We start from the raw sequence: 21,175 nt of genomic DNA, 5'->3' as shown, positions 1-21,175 counted from the left end.
CGAGCCTCTTTCTTTTCCTGCCCGCCCTGTCAAAGCGGCCCAGAGGCCGCGATTAGCTTCCTGCACCGCGACAGCTGCACGCCTGGCTTGCCGGGGCGAATGGAGGGGCTCTCAGACCTTCAGCCACGCGGGGCTGGGCGATGAGCAGTCAGAAATCACCTCGCCTTTGGCCCACGCCTGCTCCCCAGTGACAGCCGTCCGCCCTATTCGCGCCTAGTTAATGCCAGCCGCAGGGGTTCGCACTCGGCCTTCAGGTGTCACCCCGCGCGGAAATTGGGGGAACTGTATGGGATTGGACAAGGGTGCAGGGATAAGCCAGAATTTGGGGGCCCCGGGTTTAAGTGCATAAGAGATGAAAAAAAGACAGTAAAAAAAAAAAAAAAGATCTTCGGCGATAGGAAGAAGCATTTACTTAGAACCGGCAACACTGGTCAGAGGGCAAGAGGGGTTAGCCCTCCCGTGCATGCAAACACCTACACACTCCCCCTAGAAGAAGAAATTAAATATTTCTCAGCTGGTGCAGAATTTATGATTGTTTAACTACAACAGGTCATAACATTAATTTGAAATAGAGAAATTGAAGGCTAATTTAGAATTGCTTAAGATTTCCATGCTCTCTGGGAGAGCCCATCAACTTCAAACACTGTTGTGGAGGTGAAGAACATAATTTGAAATGATTTTTCTTTATCATGTAGCTTGGCCAATAAATTGAAATCATTTTAGAATAAAGTTTTCTTTTTTGTATCACATTTATTTTTGAAAGATAGATACTTCTTTTATTTGTTTTATTTATTTCATTCAACTTCTCAAACATGCTGGCATAATGTTTAAACACTGTTAGCCCAGTTTTGGAAATCTGACTAGACATGTTTCCATTAAAATATTTAAAAACAAGAAAAACTTTTTGTTTTGTGGTTTTTAATTTATCAGTTCTAGCCTCCTTTAATGATAATACTAATTTGTATCTAGATTTATGTAGACAATTTTAAAAGCTTAATTGTGTATATATTCGGGCCAGGCATCAGTTGAAAAAAGCTTTTATAGAATCCTTGTCCCAAGAGGTCTTTTGAAAAAGAGAAAGAAAAATGATCGGCAGTTCAGACATGCATGCTATTGTAAAATCTTGAAGTTTTGTTGGGTTGGGAATAGGAGACATGAGCTGCCTGTTAATTTTTTGACAGTATACCTGTGCTGTCTGTTAATTTCCCCTGGCACTTTTCACCCTACTATTAGATGGGACAACCAGTCACATTTCTGAACAGTAAGTTTGTGCTATACTTAAATGCTTGTGAGTCTTCTTGTTTTTTGACATTTATATGGTAATGTTTCCCTTGTACTTCTTTAATACAGTAAAAATAAGATTCCAGACATAGGGCATATTCCTTAGGGGTGGATTGTGAATACAAGACATAGTCATATTTGCAGTTTATTGGTAGGAAATAAAAGTCATTTGATTTAGGTAAATGGGAGTTTGTTGATATAGAAAATCATAGTAGAACTTGTGGATATAAGATACCATGTACTTAGTAGTATGCTCTTCAAGACAACTTTCATTTCTTTATGGTATTTGTTAGCTAGTTGGAATGGCAGATATGGATCACATGCTTTAGAGATAGTGTGCAATAGACTGGTTTGTGCTGCTCCAGGAGTTTCTAGCTTCCTTGGAAGTTACTGGGAAATTTACCTTTCATTGTAGAAATCTTTTATATTTCATTTTCAAGCTTCTTTCTTGCCTTCCTCAGTAATTGTAGTATAATGTTTCATTTGATGACAAAGAACACCAGTTCGCTGAAGCTATATAACCACCATGCTAATTCAACTTAAGTGTAACTTGTTACAAATCTAGATTTAAGTCTAGTATGTGCTGGTTTTGCACCATTTCATAGTGGTAAGGTTATAGAGACCATCGTTGGCATTGAATATAGTGTTTTACTCCCTGAAACTTTCCCTGTTATCTCAGATTTTATGCTCTTACACTTCTAGCCAAGAGGCCTGTATTTTATGGTCATAGCTTTTGAAGGGGAATAGGTCTTCTGTGTTTCGTATCAAATGCCTGAATTTCACGTTATGTGAAGTTTGAGATCTTGGAATATGGTAGGTGATTCATGTATAAATTATCTATTCACTGAAATTATTAGTGGTAATTCCATATCCCTGATTATGTGTGATTAGGTTTCCTGGTTAAGACAGTTCTGGGCCTGCTCCAGTTTCTGGCTCTGGTCAAATTCATTTGTTTAAAAGTTGGTGGAGCCCAAGTGGTTTAAGTGAGATAGTATGCCCTCTTAACTATTTTCTGTCAAGCATTTTTTATCTTTAGCTAAGATAGTAAGTTGGCAATAAGAAAATAGAAACAAACTAGGAAAAACAGTTAATTTTTCCTGGTGCCTTTTTGCCACATCAGCAAAACTGGTGTGTGTAATTAAAGCATAAAACCCTGAATTTATTTATATTGTTCTTCCTCCTCCCCCTGAAATTTACTTGACCTGAAATGTCCAGGTCTTTTTTTTCCCTCAGATACTTTTAAAATGTACTTTTTGCTGTATAGATGAGGTCCCAGATTTGTAAAACTAGATTTTCCCTTGAAATTAATAAATCTATTACGCTTAATGCAAAAATTCACCTTTATTGCTTACATTGCATTGTCCATTTTGTGTACCTGTTTATTTTAGCACACACATTGCTACTCACTTTCTTTTGCATTCAGCATGTTTTATTCCCTAGGTTTTATTATCCTTATCTCTTAAATTATCAGACTTTCAGATTGAACCAAAATGTGTGTGTTGTAAGTTTTTTACCTGTTAATATCTAATGGGCAGCCTTATGATTCATTTAGGTCCTGTTGCCTGCTCCTCTGCTCAAAAATCAGAGGTTGTTTGGCTAACGTGTTTTCCAGTAACTTAGCTTTAATAGGATTGCTTATTTTCATTACAGATTTTTAGATGACCCACATAGGTCTTGGAGTCACATAGCTACTTCAAGTGTGTGTGTGTGTGTGTGTGTGTGCGCGCGCGCTAATTCTAGTTCATTATGATTGCTTGTTTTTGAATAATTTTATTTATCCATTTATGGCTGTGCTGGGTCTTTGTTGCTGTGTTTTCTGTTTTCTGGTTGCAGAGAACAGGGGCTACTGTCTAGTTGTAGTACGAGAGCTTCTCATTGTAGTGGCTTCTCTTGTTGCAGAGCATGGACTGTAGGGCGTGTGGGCTCAATAGTTGCGGTGCCCAGGTTCTAGAGCACAGGCTCAGTAGTTGTGGTGCATGGGCTTAGTTACTCCATGGCATGTGGGATCTTCTCAGAAGAGGGCTTGAACAAGTGTCTCCTGCAATGAGAGACAGATTCTTTACCACTGAGTCATAGGGAAGCCCTGAAAGTGAAGTCACTCAGTCGTGTCCGACTCTTTGCAACCCGTGGACTATAGCCCACCAAGCTCCTCCGTCCATGGGATTCTCCAGGCAAGAATACTGGAGTGGCTTGCCATTTCCTTCTCCAGGGGATCTTTCCAACCCACGGATCGAACCCAGGTCTCCCACATTGCAGGCAGACGCTTTAACCTCTGCACCACCAGGGAAGCCCCAGTTCATTATATTTTAAAGCAACGTGAATTTTAATTTTTTTTTTAACAAAATCTGTTTTATGGACTTAACCTATCTAAAAGAGATAATTCTTGAAAATGATTTTCCTTTTCCTTTTTACCCTAGTCAAACTGTTAAGCATACTAAATCTTTAGTACCATGTGTCCTAGAGAAAGCAGGGGAACAGAGAAGTGTGTGTGTGTGTGTGTGTGCGCGCGCGCGCGTGTTTGTATATGAGACAGAGAGAAGTCAGCAGTGAGAAGGAAAGAGAACACTTTGGCAACAAGTCATCTTGGAAGGAAAATGCCAAGGGAAAAATATAGCTGCTCAGTAATGAGGCAAAATCTTCAGGTTCCGGTACTGTTGAATGAATTGGCGAAAGTTATAAGGAAGAGTTTGGTGAAAGAATTTTGATTTATTAGATGAGATGTGTTTTAGTGCCAATCCTATGATTTCATTTCAGTATAAAAATGTTTACTTTTACATAGAGATGAAATAAGCTAACACTAATTGACATTTTTATATGATATGTAAAATTTATTTTTGAAATTCAAAGTAACCAAATAGCAACTACTTATTTAATGCCTGCCATATACCTAAAAACTGTAGGGAAACAGTATAAAAGATAAAATGCAATCTTGGTCCTTGGGGAAATAGGTACTCATGAAAAGTTAATAATTTATGTCATAAGGCTGTGTGAATAATAATTGCCAGTTAAGTGGCAGACCCAGCAAGTTGAGTTCAAAGGAGATAGGTATGGGTCTAGATTTGATTGGTCTAGCAAGGGTTTGTATAGGAGGAAAGAGCTTTAAGGACGGGTAGGATTCAAATAAGCAGAAGATTGGGACCATTTATTTGTGCATCATTTATTGAATACCTCTTTGTACCAGACATTATACTAGGCTTTAGGGATACAGAATTGAATTAGATATATTAAGCAAGATAGATTTTTCTTGGAGGCAGTCTAGTGGAGGAGACACTATTGCAAATAAATAATATAATGAATTAGGTACGAAGTGCTGTTGGAGCTTTATAGAGGGAATTGACTCTTAATTAGAGAGAAAGCTTCACTGAAAGGATTATACTTTGAGGGGAACCTTACAGGATGAGTAGAATTTCTCCAGATATTAAGGTGGGGCTGAGGAGGAGAAGGAAATGGCAGCTCACTTCAGTGTTCTTGCCTGGAGAATCCCAGGGACGGGGGATCCTGGTGGGCTGCCATCTATGGGGTCGTACAGAGTCGGACATGACTGAAGCGACTTAGCAGAGAAGGAGAAAATATTTTCTAGTAGCGAAAACAGCAGTAGAAAGGCATGAGTTTGAAAAAAGCATGGAATGTCTGACAGTATTGTGTAAAGTTCTTGGCAAGAAGTAGCAGATGAAGTTGAAAAAGCTTTTTTGAACACCAAGTTGAGGACCTGAAACTTAGGGAGTATAGCCTCTGGATGGTTAAGAACATTGGATGATTAAGACTGCCTGGGTTTGAATTAAGACTGCCTAGTTCTGCCTTAATCGTTTCACTGAGGACAAGATACTGAGTATCCCCAGCCCTCAATTTTCTCATCTGCAAAATACAGTTAATAAAGTTATGGGATTTTTGAAGGATTAACAGAGACAATTCATGAAAATTTGTACCATAGTGCCTGGCCTGACACATTATTGAAAGTTTTAAAGTAGAGGGATGACCCAATGATTTGGTTTTTGAAAGGTAACAGATATTGTTGATAAGTGATTACTGATTAAAATGGAAGAGACTAAAATCAGGGTGTCAGAAGGTTAATGGAGTAGTCCAAGTGTAAAATGACCATGGCATGGATGAATTATGAGAAAGAGAAAAATCAAATATGACACAAATCCTGAGTAATATTAGAAAGTAGATATACGGGAGCAGTGACTGGGTGTGGCAATGAAACAGGTAGAAGAGCAAACTTTTTTAAGAAAACAGTAATGAAACTTATTTTGCTTTAGTGATAGTTTAAATTGAGCAGTTGTAGTTAAAGGCAGAGATTGGAGTGATAGGTAAGAGACTGGGGATGGTTAAGAAGGACTTTGAAAAATAAGTTTCAGACTTTTGTCTCCTTTATTCATTAGTCCTTTTTTGACTAAACGGTAAAGGGTAGAAAAGAAATTAGGGTGGAAACCACCCCAGTATTTTGAGTAGATTTATTTAGCTGTGCTTTGTACAATAAAGGGGGAGGAAAAGTAGAGCTTAGATTTTTCTAGTACACAAAGTGATAAGAACTTGAACTAGCATTGCAGCAATGGAGATATAAAATAGAGAAAATTTAAAATAGAACTAGAGTCCAGAAAGAGAACAGTGACATCAAAATTTTAAATCTGAGTGACAGAGAATGATGATATCATAACAAAAATAAGCCAGGAAGGAAAAACTAATTTTTGAGGGAAGGGTATCGTGTTCAAAGAACCACTACAAATTAAAAGGAATTCAAGGGATACCTAGAAATTTTGAAGACAGTGCTGTAGGATTTATTGAACCTTTCCTTAAAGCATGTGGCTAATGCGTGCTTCTACCCCTGGCATCTGGGTGGGTTATACCATTTTTCCTGATCAGGAGACTTTTGATGACTCTGAGTCAGAAGAGCATTGTTGTCGTGTTGGTATAAGACAGGTGGTACTGGAGTAGCATTCTGAAGACCTCAGTTTCAATCATGACTCTACCCCTTACTAGTTAAAACACCTTGAGAGAGCCATTAACTTGTCTGAACCTGTTATCCTCTCTGTGAAACTGAGATAAAATTGCCCTACCAAACTCATAGGATGTCTCTGAGAATCATAGGATTGTGTATATGAAAGCAAGCACTAGAAATATATTGTCATTGCTGTATAAATCAGTGTACTGCTACTGCTGCTAAGTCGCTTCAGCTGGGTCCGACTCTGTGCGACTCCATAGATGGCACCCCACCAGGCTCCCCAGTCCCTGGGATTCTCCAGGCAAGAACACTGGAGTGGGTTGCCATTTCCTTCTCCAATGCATGAAACTGAAAAGTGAAAGTGAAGTCGCTCAGTCGTGTCTGACTCTTAGCGACCTCATGGACTACAGCCTACCAGGCTCCTCCATCCATCGGATTTTCCAGGCAAGAGTACTGGAGTGGGGTGCCATTGCCTTCTCCAAAATTAGTGTAAAGATAAGTAATTTAGAAACCATAACTAATGTTTCATTAATTCAGTAAATGTTCATTAGTACCTATGTTCTAATCACTAGCTATATAGTGATGAAAGACAGCTTGCTCCCTTTTAAGGAGCTCGTAAGCTTGAGGGGGAAGCAAGGTAGTTATAGTGCAGCTGATAGGTAACCTAGCCAAAGAACAGGAACATTTTTCAAGAATTGGAACACTGATATGAAGTTTAAGGACAAAGAGAAATTAGACAAAATATGGAAATAGTGTACCTATAAATAATAGGGAATGCAATGTACAGAGGTTTTTCTGAGTGATGTAGTTTTTAAAATGAAAATAACATCTGGAGTATAGGATGTGTCTGGAATATGAGTTAGTGGCAAAAAGATGAGGGTTGGAAATGTAGGCAAGGGTCAGATTAGAAGGGATCTTGTATGACATGTTAAAGTACAAAATTTGGATTTTATGTGATGCATCATCCAGTCTTGCAACAGGTGGATGTTGAGATCTGAATTTTAAAAAGAGTATTCTGAGTTATTGTGAAACCTGGGCAAATTGAAAAGATTTTTGTAATTTTAGGGGAAAAAAGTCCTTATTTAGTGTCTTAGGACCAAAGGGATGAAACGAGATCAGAGAATTATCTAGGACCTATTTATTGGCTGTGTTAGGGTGAGGAAGAAAAAGACTTTTAGGATAATTTCCAGATAAACAACTATATTGGTGATAGTTTGGAAGGAAAGTTCATGCATTAAGTTTTGGCTGTATTAAGTTTAAGATACTTATGGAACATCCAAGTGGAGATATTTAATAGTTTAATAGGGATTTGGAGTTTAGTGGCACAGTCTGGATTGAGTAATCTGTTTGGGAGTCCACAAAATATAGATTTTGGTTGAAGCCGTAGTTATGAATGAGAGGAGTATAATATGAGGGCCAAGGACAGAATCCTCAGCCACATTGTCATAGGATTAGGAAAAGGACTTGAAGTTCATGAGATAGGCTAATCAGGTATGACCAGAGAATTAAGGGAAAAACCAGGTGAGTGATTTCAAGAACCCGAGAGAGAGTTATAAGGAATAGAGCAGAAGCCAGATAAATGTGGGTTGAGGAAAGAAGACAAAAGTGAAAAAATGAAGGTATCCACTGTAGATTACTCTTTGAAGAAGCTTAGTTGTAAAATATGGGATATATATGGCAGAAACAGGGATGAGGAGTAAGGGAAAATTACTTGTTGGGGTAGCTTTTAAGATCATAGAGAATTGGGTACAGTCTTCCCTTGGTATCTGTGGGGATTTAATTCTAGGATACCTCTCCTTCTTCCAAAATCAGTGCATGTTCAAATCCCTTATATAAAATGGTGTCATATTTGGATATAGCCTATCTGTATCCTCTCATTTACTTTAAATCATCTCTAAATTACTTGTAATAAAACAATGTAAATGCTATGTAAATAGTTGCTAGAGAGGCAAATTCAGTATTCTCTTTTTGAAGTTTTACTTGAAAAATATTTTTCTTTTTAAAATATTTTCTATCTGTGGTTGGTTGAATCCTCACATGCCAACCTGTTATTTTGGAGGGCTGGCTGTATGTTTATCTACTCAAAGGGAAGACCCTATGGAAAGTTGGAGGCAGGAAACACAGAATAGGGGCATGGGTGGGTGGGAAGGGTGACTGAAGTGAAAATGTTGGGGGTGGGGTGGCATTCAAAGCACAGTAGAATGTTTAGTATTGGGTGGGAGGAATCCTCTTCCTTGAGATAGGAAGAAATGTAAAGATGGATCCTGGTATAGATGTAGATGGAGAGGAGCAGAAAAATGACATTTGGTCTGAAGGTCTCAATTTTCTCTGAAAAAGGTGCAAAGTTGATTACTGAGTAAGAGAGAAATTAAGTTTAGGGTTCAAGGAAGAGGTGACCATTTGAAATCTCCACTGAGGAGAATGGGAGAGAGCACAGACAAGGAGGTTTAATGGGATCTCTGGCAAGTGCCAATGACCAACAAAGTTGCAGACCATTAATTTGTATAAGCACTGGATTGTTTTGATGATTTTTTACTTAATGTCCAACTTTAGAAACTAGCTCATCCAAGAATTGGAGTTTCAGAAGTAGAAAAGAACAAAACAATTCAGGATGTTGTTTAAAAAGTGGGTGGTTGATGGGATAGCTTCAAAATTACAGGAAGCAAAGGTTTCCAGAAGTAGTTGATTAGGGGAGGTGTCCAGGTTCTTGATATAATTAGAGAACAAATAGAGAAAAGGGAGTGAGTCTGAAAGCATTAGAGATTTTGGTCATGGAGTAAGAGATTGGAGTTCAGGATCTCAGAGGTAGAGCAGAAATGATGGGCAAGGCTGAGAAAGTTTAAGTGGCGTGGAGGTCAGAACCTCTCTTTTCTTGGGTTTACATAGGTCATCCTCAGGGGCATTGATGATGGTGGTGCTTAGAGAGGAGAAGGCTTTTGAACTAGGAACCCGAGTTTCATGTAAGAGTTGACCAGAAGTGTAGTAGATGGCTAGGACAAGAATAAACTAGCCAGAAGACATGAACCTCAAAGGAGGCAGCATTTTCTTCTTCATAGGAGTGATGATGTTAGATGTGGAAATGGAGAGCTAAAAGACTGTAGCCTCTTCTGCTCAGAGTGGTGGGAATTCTGGAGGCTGAATGAAGAGGATTGGGAGGGAGGGGAACAGCCTGAGGATGTTCTTGTTCAGTCGCTGAGTCCTGTCTGACTCTTTGTGACCCTGTGAACAGCCGCATGCCAGGCTTCCCTGTCCTTCACTGTCTCCCGGAGTTTGTTCTTACTCATGGTGTGAATAAAAGAAATAGAATAAATTCAAGAGGAACTTATTTTGGACAGTGGCGAGTAGTGGCAGTGATGAAAAGCACAGACATCTGAATGCTACTTTAGAGTAGAGTTTTCAGGTGGCGCAGGCTATGCCCCACATAGTGTTGGAGGCCTCATTGGGCTGATAGTTTGCAGTCTTTGCTTAGGGTTGGGCAACAGGGAAAAGCTCCTCTGTTTATTGACCATTCACATTGTATGTACATACATTTATGTGCTGGTTTTTCCCTATCTAAAACTTAGAAGAGTTGGAAAACAGGAATAGTTGGCTGAAGATGAATTAGAAATGTAAAAAAACAATTAAAAACCCAAAATTAGATGGAAATGCTTTAAAAGTACCTTAGGAGTTGCAAAATGGTAGTATTAATTTCTCAGTTAATAACAAATTCAACCCTCTATTGACCAGCAGTGTCAGTAAGTAATTTCCTATTAGGCCAAATTCTATTTGGTCAGTTTTCTTTTGCTTAGTTAGATCACCTGCTATAGCTCCTTTTTCCACCTGCCAAAGAGCACAATGCCTTTTTGCCTCTTATTTTCTTATTTACTGATGTATTAAAACATTTTTCCAAAACTTTCTACTCTCCTGTTTCAGTGTTGTGTTTAGTTTTCATCTGCTTTTACCTGTGGTGACATTTCTTCACCCCTCTACCTGCCCATTCCTTAAAAGGTATTGTAGCTGTTGTTGAGATTTAAAAGTATGCCTTGAATTGAAAAAGAAATGGAAAACATAGGTCTGGGGGCAGTATACTTTTTTCTCCCAAATGAATAGGACATTCTGACTCTTGGTTAAAGAGGAGCAGTACCTTGGTGTGATTTGCAGTGGGGCATCACAGTGTGCATGAAAACATGCGGTACCACAGGTGACTGGCTGATGGAGGGGAAGGTCTCCCACAAAGGTTTTTAGGAAGTTCTGTATTTTGAACAAAGTTCAGCTATTAGTGGAATTATGTTGTTAATTATTAGGAGTTATGTTCTGCGTAATCTGGAATGCAACATCTTAAACAGTATCTCTTTCCCTGAGTAGAGGAGAAATTCTCTTGGCCTGATGAGAAAAATATCCCAGTTTGATCTCAGAAATTTTTATTTAAGATATATTTAAACTTTTCATTTTCATAATGTCCCAAAAGTAACTTTTGATTTATTAATAATTGTTAATTTCTGTAGCTTTTAAACAGTTGATTTACTGATAGTGGCAAATTTGGTTGTGGCATATAGTATGCTGCTGCTGCTGCTGCTGCTGCTAAGTCACTTCAGTCGTGTCCAACTCTGTGCGACACCATGGACGACAGCCCACCAGGCTCCCTCATCCCTTGGATTCTCCAGGCAAGAACACTGGAGTGGGTTGCCATATCCTTCTCCAATGCATGAAAGTGAAAACTGAAAGTGAAGCTGCTTGGTCATGTCCGACTCCTAGTGACCCCATGGACTGCAGCCTACCAGGCTCCTGCGTCCGTGGGATTTTCCCAGGATTTTTCCAGGCAAGAGTACTGGAGTGGGTTGCCATTGTCTTCTCCAATAGCATATAGTATAATAGTCTGTTTAATCGTTGGTTGAAGAAAAACATACATTAATAAAGGTTTTTATTTTTTTAGAATCTGACATAGCTATATTTGGGTGGCCCCATGGACTGTACTCTTGCCTGGAAAGTCCCATGGATGGAGGAGCCTGGTAGGCTGCAGTCCATGGGGTCACTAAGAGTCAACACGACTGAGCGACTTCAATTTCACTTTTCACTTTCATGCAGTGGAGAAGAAAATGGCAACCCACTCCAGTGTTCTTGCCTGGAGAATCCCAGGGACGGGGTAGCCTGGTGGGCTGCTGTCTCTGGGGTCGCACAGAGTTGGACATGACTGAAGCGACTTAGCAGCAGCAGCAGCATGGACTGTAGCCCACCATGCTCCTCTATCCATGGGGATTCTCCAGGCAAGACATAACTGGAATGGGTTGTCATGCACTCCTCCAGGGGATCTTCGCAACCCAGGGATTGAACCCAGGTCTCCCGCATTGCAGGTGGATTCTTCACCGTCTGAGCCACCAGGGAAGCCCTGTTTGGGAGAGCAAAATGTACTTTAATGCCTTGTTCTAGATGCAGTAAAAAATAATGGGAATAAATGTGTTCTCAAGAAGGGGCCAGGGAAAGCAAGTTTTGTTTTACTAACTATCAAAAAAAGATAAAAGCTAGAGGGATTGATGATTTCAAAGTCTTTTAGAAATGGTTTATATTCCTCTGCTTTAGTTCTTATTTCACTTCTAAGAACTGAGCTCTTCCTAAATTATTTTTCTCCTATGAGAATATGGTTATTTTTTATTCTTTTCTTCAGTAATCAGTAAGATTCTAACCCAGTCCCCTGTTTTTAGTTACTTAAGTTGAACTGTGAAGAAGCAGTTCATCCTAAACTTTTCCAGTCTTCTGTATAGTAATTGATAATGACAGTGATGGTCAGGAAGATACTGGGTACTGTATACCCATACACAAAATGAGTTTTTTCTTTAAAAATTTATTTCAGAAAAGAGAGAAATACATTTGGGTCTATATGTAGACTACATTCTTACTATAAATTTCTTTCTTTTTTTTGGAAACCAAAGTACTATTTGGTAAAAAGCCTAAAACTGCTTCAACCCAAGCTGATTATAAGTGCATAAAGAGATCATTTGTTGGATTCAGTTAAAAAGGAATACAAAATTTTAACAGATATATAGTAAGTTTTCCTAGGTACATGACCTTAAGGTAGATGCCATTGAAAATGGACTTTCATGTTCTCTATTCCACTTAACAGATTTCAATTTAAAACAATACAGTTGGTAAATATTTATGGAAATTATATGCTACAGGAGTAAAAAGGCCAACTATTTCAGTAGTTAGAGAAGTGGAAATTGTGTTTTAGGATAAATTTGCAGCAATAGCATTGGAGATGTATTTAAAAAGTGCTGTATCTTAAGCAACTTAAATGGAAATGAGGATGATTTGCTTATAAAAGTGTTTTAGATGACAAAAAATGAATCTAGCGGCAAGGAATGCACTGATGTCTAAAATGTGTGTAAAGATTTTGAATGAAACTGTTACATGAAAAATGAAGGTAAGAGAAAAAGCAGTATTAATATTATTTTAAATATATATATGCATCTAGATTAATTTAAATCTGTAAGTAAACATTTGGCTGTTTTAATCTATATTTCTAGAAATTTCTGGGCTTCCCTGATAGCTCAGCTGATAAAGAATCCTCCTGCAATGCGGGAGACCCTGATTCGATTTCCTGGGTCGGAAAGTTCCCCTGGAGAAGGGATAGGCTACCCTCTCCAGTATTCATGGGCTTCCCTGGCGGCTCAGCTGATAAAGAATCTGCCTGCAGTGCAGATCTGGATTCAGTCCCTGGGCTGAGAAGATCCATTGGAGGAGGCATGGCAGCCCACTCCAGTAAGCTTGCCTGGAGAATCCCCATGGACAGAGGAACCTGGCAGGCTACAGGGCATGGGGTCGCAGAGTCAGGCACAACTGAGCGACTAAACACAGCACAGAAGTTTCTGCTCAAGTTGGCCAGCATGCATTGTTTTATATATTTTTATTAGGAAGTTGGTCAGTCACCTTATATTTCGGATTTCTATTTATGCTTGTATGATATTGTTATATTTATTATACTTCATTTAAGATGAAGAGTGTATAATCTGTTTTGAGAGTTCTATCAAAAAATGTTTTGGCTTAAAGAAGAAAAGCTTTAGTTATCCTGAAAAAAAGTAATTTTGTGAGACAATTCATTTCTCTTAATTCTCATGTTGTTATATATAGATTATTTTTAAAAAGAAGTATAATTTGATTTCTCTTTTTAAAAAAGCTTTTAAAAGTTAATACCTCTATCTAGTAAATGAAGAAACAAAAACTTCAGCTTTTCAGTTTTGACTCTTACTTACCTAGATCCATTGATTAGTTTTTATGTTAATATATTAATAGTGATTTTTTTTAAATTAAAAAAAATTGCAGCTGTTCCTTTCCCCCCAACACATCGCTTGACATCTGAAGAAGTATTTGATATGGATGGGATACCCAGGGTTGATGTTCTGAAGAACCACTTAGTAAAAGAAGGTCGGGTAGATGAAGAAATTGCACTTAGAATTATCAATGAGGGTGCTGCCATTCTTCGGAGAGAGAAAACCATGATAGAAGTAGAGGCTCCAATTACAGGTACACTTATTTATGTTTTGGATTTTTTTTTAACTGTACCATTATTTACTTACCTAATTATAAAACTGTTTCTTCTTCATTCATATTATATACTAAATTAGTATTACATGGACATTATCTTGAATTTCCAGATTATTTCCTATAACGAAAGTTTTTGCCTGTTTTCAATGAAGAAACATGATCCTAAATAATCTGAGTGCAGACGTTAGTCTAATATGCTTTTATGAAGGTTTCATCAGTTGAGTTGGCCATCATTGAATTTGATTCAACAAATACTTATTTACTATGCTTTCAGTCATCAGGGGCAAATACCTCAGTGCCATATCAGATGCCAAAAATGATCGTTTAGAAGTCATGAGAAAGTATGGAGTTAGAATGGATATTTTACTGCCACCAGTATAATTTTATCATCCTAAGATGTGCATGCTTGACTTCCTAAAGAAGAGTTTTTTAAATTTAGATGAAAATTTTGTCACTTACTACAAATTTTAGTACTCTTGTTATATCTTGTTCTAGATCTTGAGCACATGAACAATCGGGTACACATTATCCCTGTCATGACTCTTCATAGATTGCTTCTGTCGTAGACCTTTCTTGATAGAATTTTATGCTCTCTCTTATGTAAACGAAATTAGAATTTAAGTAAAATTTGTTATTTTAGATTTTTTTTTCATATCTAATAATCTTCTGTTTCAGTGTGTGGTGACATCCATGGCCAATTTTTTGATCTGATGAAACTTTTTGAAGTAGGAGGATCACCTGCTAATACACGATACCTTTTTCTTGGTGATTATGTGGACAGAGGTTATTTTAGTATAGAGGTAATAATCATATACTGTCATTTGATTTGCTTTTAAGTGTTATCATAGATGATTTCTGTTACTTCCTAATAAAATAAGTTCTTTAAATTACCTGTATTGGGTTCTTTTTAATACCTCTGCATATTCTGAAGTTTTTAGGTAAAGCTATTATTTATTCCTCTTTTGTCTTTCAAACTATTCTCTTAATTTTTTTTGTGTTACTGTAATTACCATTTCCCAGTGGAAATTATAAGCAAAACGAGTGGCCTTTATTGCCTGTTATCTAGTGGCCCTGAGGAGCTAATGTTTATCTCTCTTGTCCTTAAAGGCATTCAGCCATGCAAAAAAAAAAAAAAGATTAATTGTATTTTTCTAATTAAATAAAATAGAATGCATTTTATCACTTAAACTCTAGTGCTTCTATCTTTCCTCCTGTAGCCATTAAGACCCAAGTATATCATATGGAATCTTTATGTATTCTGAAAGTATTCATCTGCTTTTAAAAATTTGAGAGGCATTAAAATGACCTGTTTATTATCACTTAATAGTAGATTGTTCTTTTTGCTCCTTTTACTTTTCTAATTATAAAAATTAAGATATAGAACAATTTGTATTTTCTAACATATGCATTTCTTTCCTTTTTTGAAATGAAAATGAACTATTATAATGTTCTGTAGTTTCCTTTTTTTATTAATTCCTATGCTCTGATGTCATGCCAGTTCAATTATAAATTTACAGCATCATTTTTAATAGCTGCATTGTATTCTGTTGACTAAACTAGTCACAGTCAATCAATTCTTATTGTTAGGCATTTAAGGTGTTCCCAGTTTTTTGCCATGACAGTTGATGCTTCAGTGGACCATATCATTTATACATCCTTATATACTTGCCCAGTTATTTCTGTAGGACAAATTCTTAGAGGTTAAATTGTTGAGTAGAAGCTCCGCAAATAGGTGTGTTAGTATTAATGTGTTTCAAGCATATTCTAAGCAGTTAACATACTTGATTAATTTTTACAACAAAGTTATGAGGTAAGTACTTTTATTTTATCCATTTTATAGAGGAGCCTGAGGCTTGAAAAGGTTAAATAACTTGCCCAAGGTCATATTGTTAGTAAGTGGTGGAACTAGGCAGTTTGAGCCTGTGCTTTTAACCATGTCCTCCACTAGATACTGAAAGCTTACCTGATGAATTTCTATGCCAGTTACTGTTGTTCATATCTCCTCTAGTGTTTTCAGCCTCTGTTCTGAGGTATGCTAGGATCCTTGGTGGGAAAGGGAGCTCAGGGCTCTGTCCATCCAAATTCCCTTGGGAATTTTATTATCCTGAGTCGTTCTTTCTGTTCATAGTGTCATCATTGGCCCCGCTCAGTCTTTCCTTGGAGCCTTCAAGAAAGCTAGAAATTGGCCCTTCTTGATAGAAAGATTCGGGCCTTTGAGAGAAACAATAGAACAATTTTAGGAAGCTTAGTTGGTAACTGAGCGTTTGGTATTAGAGGGTTTTGTAGCAGACTTTTTTTTTTAACAAGACTTTTTTTTAAAGCTTTTTCTTTTATGTGAACCAATTTAAAAGTCTTTATTGAATTTGTTATACTTTTGTTTTTGTTTTCTGTTTGGTTTTTTTGACACGTGCGATCTTTGTTCCCACACCAAGGACTGAACCCGCATCCCCTGCACTGTAAGTCTTAACCACTGGACCACCAGGGAAGCCCCTGTAGCTGACTTTTTAAATTCATTTTATTGTTGGAAAGTAATAAAGAATCAGAATAAGTGAAAAGGGCAGGTAGTTATTAAGTACTTACCAGGCTTAATTATTTTTTTTCTTGTGAATAAAATGAAATGTGTTACACATTTCAGTTAACCTTAACTTGTTTAAAACAAAGTTTGTGGGAATTCCCTGGCAATCCAGTGGTTAGGATTCCACACTTTCACTGCCAAGGACCCAGGTTCCATCCCTGGTCAGGGAACCAAGACCTGCAAGCTATGCAGTGCAGCCAAAAAAGTAAAGAGTTTGTATTTTCTTTTTGTATGTGATCATGTAAACCAAACTTATTTACATATGAAATAGTCTTTCCTTTTTTTAAACCAAATAAGTAAAATATGAGTCTGTTTCTTAGGTGTATTTAGAGAAAAATAGTTGCTGTTCTAATATTCTTTTTGTTTAAAATTACATTGTCTTTGAATCATTTCAGATAATAAGCACCTAATTATATAAGGCAACATTCATAACCAACAAAGTAAACATAAAACATGATTTTTCTCTTCATTAGGCAGCATGGCATAATGCTTAAAATCAGAGGATTAGAGGTTTTGTGATTTTGGACAAGTTACTTAAGCTCTTTGCTTCTGTTTCCTCATTTGTAAAACAGAGATAATATTACATACTTCATAGGGTTGTTTGAGGAATAATTAGTGCTTAGCATATTATGAATACTCAGTAAATATTAGCTGCTATTTATTTTTGACATTGTTACTGTTTTATTTATTGGTATACCTAAGGAGGAGACCAATCTGCTAATTGTTTTTACAGCAAACAATTTGTAAATCTAAGGTAATTAAATTATTTGACTCATTTATTCAACAAATATTTACTGCTCTTCTACTTACTAGGTACTTTTCTGAGTGGTAAATCAGGCATGAATAAGAAACAAAGTCCCTAATTTCGTGGAGCTTTGTTTTAGTAAGGGACAAAGAGAAAAAGATAATAAAAAGATAATGAAGAATAATAGAAATTATAAGGGTAATAGGGTTAGAGGAAATGAAACAAAGATCAAACAGCTTAGTTAAACAAAAATAAACAAAAATATACGATTAATTCACTGGAAACATTTTCTTTTGTAGTGTGTCTTATATTTATGGGTCCTGAAGATCCTATATCCAAGTACATTATTTCTCCTGAGAGGCAACCATGAATGCAGACACCTTACTGAATATTTTACCTTTAAGCAGGAATGTGAGTACTGCCATGAGAACTATTTTCACTTCCTCAGGGTTCTTTTAGAGTGATGTGGGTAGTAGAGTTTGAAGATTTTACAGTGCAACATGTAAGAACAGATTCTGTGTCCAAACATGTAAAGCTTTCAGGAAGATTGTCTACGGTTCTCCAGTGTTTAATATTATTCAGATGTTTTCATTTCAGTATTTCCTAATAAATTTGATTTTTTCATATGTACTTAGGAACAGTTTTGAGCTCTGTGTATAGTTTTAATTTTAGAATTATTTTTTTCTAACAGGAAGAATATGAACCAAGTGAAAAGAAATGTTGCATTGGAGATTTCTCTCCACCGATATTGAGACATTCCCATGAACATTCTTAACAAATTAATCATCCTGTCATCACTGCAGATTGTTTTATTTATTTTTTAATTATGCAGATTGTGTCATACACACATTGTTGATTAATTGAAGGTCTTAGTCTACAATATTTATCCCATTTCTCTCTTAAATTTTTATGGCTGTGGTAATCTTAATAGCTGTAAGCAATCATATAGTATAGAGTTTGACCTTTTCTCACATCTCCTAGCTATGTACTTGTTAGTACTCATGGCTGTATTAAGTCTTAGAATTAAGATTTAAAATTAGAAAATAACTTCAGAATTACTGAGATGCAAAACATGATGCAATAAAGATCAATATAGTGACAGGTAGTGGCAGAAGTGGCAAACTCTGATATAACTTCAAAGATCGGGTGGGTAACTTAAATGAATATAAGATGAGGCCGGGAAAGTTCATGCTTGACCTCAAAGCAATCAAATTAAAGTTTTTATTAAACTGCAGTGTTGGAAAACAGGTCTGTCATCAGACTACCAGTTTATAATCTCTGATTGCTAGATCTTCTCATATTTGAGTTATAGTGTTAAACAGTGAAATAGGAACTGAATATTTTTTTTCTTATATAAGTAACAAGCTGTCCAGCAAAATCCCACTAAAAACATAAAATATCCAGGAATTTAAAAGTATAAAGGTGCAAAGGAATACGTATGACAGACTTTTAAAAGTAGATGACAGTTTAATTCTTTCTTGTGTTACGTTGACTTCTTGCTTTGCTGCTCATTTTAAGTGTTCATTGTAAGCTAAAGGAAACCCTCTGGTCCTCCAAAATAGGAAAAATATCTTTTATTTTTTTTTAATTGGATGGACTTTGAGTTTTGTTTTGTTAAGTCTTCTCTGTAACAAAAAAGTAGTCACTGACTTGTAGAATAAAATAATTAACACTACCTTTAAGTATAGTACTAATTTTTTGCCTTACATAGCCTATAAAGGTAAAGAGTTGAGCTATTTTTAGAGATTTGACTTATTACTTATAGTAATATTTTATGACTATCTGCTGCATACACAAAATAAATCTAAGGAGTGCAAATATTTTGTCTTTGTAAGTACAGTAACATTGCTTATCTTTATTGATTCTTATGGGGCAAGATGCTGGCCTTTTTAAAAAAAAATTTTTGTATGCAGTAAAATTTACTCTTTGAAGTGTTTAGTTCTCAACTTTAACAAATGATTAAAGCTGTCTACCATCACAGTCACAATACAGAAAAGTATCATCCCATGAATTCCTCCTTGCTGCCTTTGATATTCACCCCTTTACCAACTCTGCACCCCTAGCTACCACTTGGCTGTTATCCATATCTTTAATTTTTTTGCCTTGGTTTTAATAGTCATTTATGTATGTGCATGTATATGTTTTAAATGATTAACAAATGATGCAGTTTTCAATTACTGAATTTTTTTTCTCTAGGTAAAATTAAATATTCAGAAAGAGTCTATGAAGCTTGTATGGAAGCTTTTGATAGCTTGCCTCTTGCTGCACTTTTAAACCAACAATTTCTTTGTGTTCATGGTGGACTTTCACCAGAAATACACACACTGGATGATATTAGGAGAGTGAGTATATATTTTAGTAACAAGAGTTGATTCCTATTTATAGCATTTTGTTGAGTAGAGACTAGAAGCTTCAAACCTCTCTTCACTGCCAAGATTAGGTAATGGTAAAAATTAATATACTGGTATTTTAAGAAAATATCTTCTAACTGTTCAGAACAATGTAGTATGCACAGTATTCAGAGTTGGTACCACTTTCCTTTGTCTATTCCATTCTCACTTTTGACAAGTTATTTCTGCTCTTCGTTTCTTTTCTTTCTTTCACAGTTAGATAGATTCAAAGAGCCACCTGCATTTGGACCAATGTGTGACTTGCTATGGTCCGATCCTTCTGAAGATTTTGGAAATGAAAAATCACAGGAACATTTTAGTCACAATACAGTTCGAGGATGTTCGTATTTTTATAAGTAAGGAAAAATATTCAAGCTTAATCACATTTTAGTTGTTAAAATAGCGTATGCTTTCATTATATATAGAAAGTCATTATTTTACTTAATTTTCTCTTTTTCCCCACAGCTATCCAGCAGTGTGTGAATTTTTGCAAAACAATAATTTGTTATCGATTATTAGAGCTCATGAAGCTCAAGATGCAGGGTAAGAACTCTGTTTCCCTAACCCAAATTAACACCTTATGTACAAATCAAACTTAGTAACCATGATTGATGCTTTACGATGCATATTAAGTTATTTGTTTTGCAGCTATAGAATGTACAGAAAAAGTCAAACTACAGGGTTCCCTTCATTAATAACAATTTTTTCGGCACCTAATTACTTAGATGTCTACAATAATAAAGGTAAGATGTTGTTGATAAAAAAAATTGTTAAGCAACTTAGTATTTTGATTGACTTATTTTTTGAAAATATAGTAGAAAAGGGGCATTGTTTGAAACTGTAACTATCCAAATCTCTTTATGAAAAAATATAAGATATAAGGGAGGGGAGAGGACAAGAAATGAAAATCCAAAATGTGAAACTTAAGTCACGTTACCATTTCACAACTTTGTCATTCACAAAAACTGCCTGTGAAAGAATATTCTGAGGTAACTCTGTCAAGTAAAAATGCACATGATTTTCTCAAACTCCCCTTTCTTAAATCTTTTCTCTTATAATCAAGAGAATGTTTTCTTGCTTGCATAAAGCTGCTGCTGCTCCTTTGACCATTTCATGTATTTGAACTGTATGGTTGTTTATCATGTTTCTTGTTTTATGTCCACTGAGGTAGGTTTTCTTTTCCTTTCTTATTCTCTAATTTTTTATCCACTGCCCCATGATGATTTGTAATTGAACCTTTAATTAACTCAGTCCAACCTTCTTTCAGGAAGACAATCTCCCCTTTCCTTTCTTTTTACTGCTCTTTCTTCCTTTTTTTTTTCTTATGTCTTTGTAATTTACCTTCTTTTCTAGTGGTTTATATTCCACCTCCTTCCCTCCAAATTTGATCTGTCTGTTACAACTGGATTTCCTTTAACTTGGAACATAATTCATTGAGAGATAATACCAAAGGATCTTAATCTAGTTAAGTGTGTGCCAAGGACATTGAAGATGAGCTTAAGTATGTTTAGGCAGTTCACATTTTCAGAAGAGGAAATCAAGAAGCCAGCTCCTATTCTGTCTTGATATATCAGGAATTCAGTTGACTATGCCATAGTTCCCAAGGTCAGACAGGAGTGGTTGTGCCAGGAGGAAAGAACAGAAGGTTAAAGATTTTTTAAAGTACATTTAATGAGGTCATTGCTAAATATGGGTTTGAGTTCAAAAGAGGAGCAAAATAGAGT

General features: G+C 36.3%; 1 protein-coding gene across 13 annotated transcripts in view; it reads left to right on the top strand.

Annotated features, from left to right (window-relative positions):
- PPP3CB (protein phosphatase 3 catalytic subunit beta) overlaps positions 1 to 21,175 on the top strand; it is a 47,521-nt gene that overhangs the window by 501 nt on the left and 25,845 nt on the right. For all 13 annotated transcript variants that reach the window (XM_069572088.1, XM_069572090.1, XM_069572095.1 and 10 more), the window contains exons 2-8: positions 13,520 to 13,720; positions 14,417 to 14,541; positions 17,361 to 17,472; positions 19,258 to 19,403; positions 19,668 to 19,807; positions 19,917 to 19,994; positions 20,100 to 20,194. In XM_069572088.1, coding sequence (XP_069428189.1) covers positions 13,520 to 13,720; positions 14,417 to 14,541; positions 17,361 to 17,472; positions 19,258 to 19,403; positions 19,668 to 19,807; positions 19,917 to 19,994; positions 20,100 to 20,194 — 897 coding nt within the window. The remainder of the gene's footprint in view (positions 1 to 13,519; positions 13,721 to 14,416; positions 14,542 to 17,360; positions 17,473 to 19,257; positions 19,404 to 19,667; positions 19,808 to 19,916; positions 19,995 to 20,099; positions 20,195 to 21,175) is intronic.

The sequence above is a fragment of the Ovis canadensis genome, chromosome 25 (genome assembly GCF_042477335.2).
Source record: "Ovis canadensis isolate MfBH-ARS-UI-01 breed Bighorn chromosome 25, ARS-UI_OviCan_v2, whole genome shotgun sequence".
NCBI classification, from domain to species: Eukaryota; Metazoa; Chordata; class Mammalia; order Artiodactyla; family Bovidae; genus Ovis; species Ovis canadensis.
Note: the sequence above shows the minus strand (reverse complement) of the source record. Positions and strands in the feature narration are given on the sequence as shown.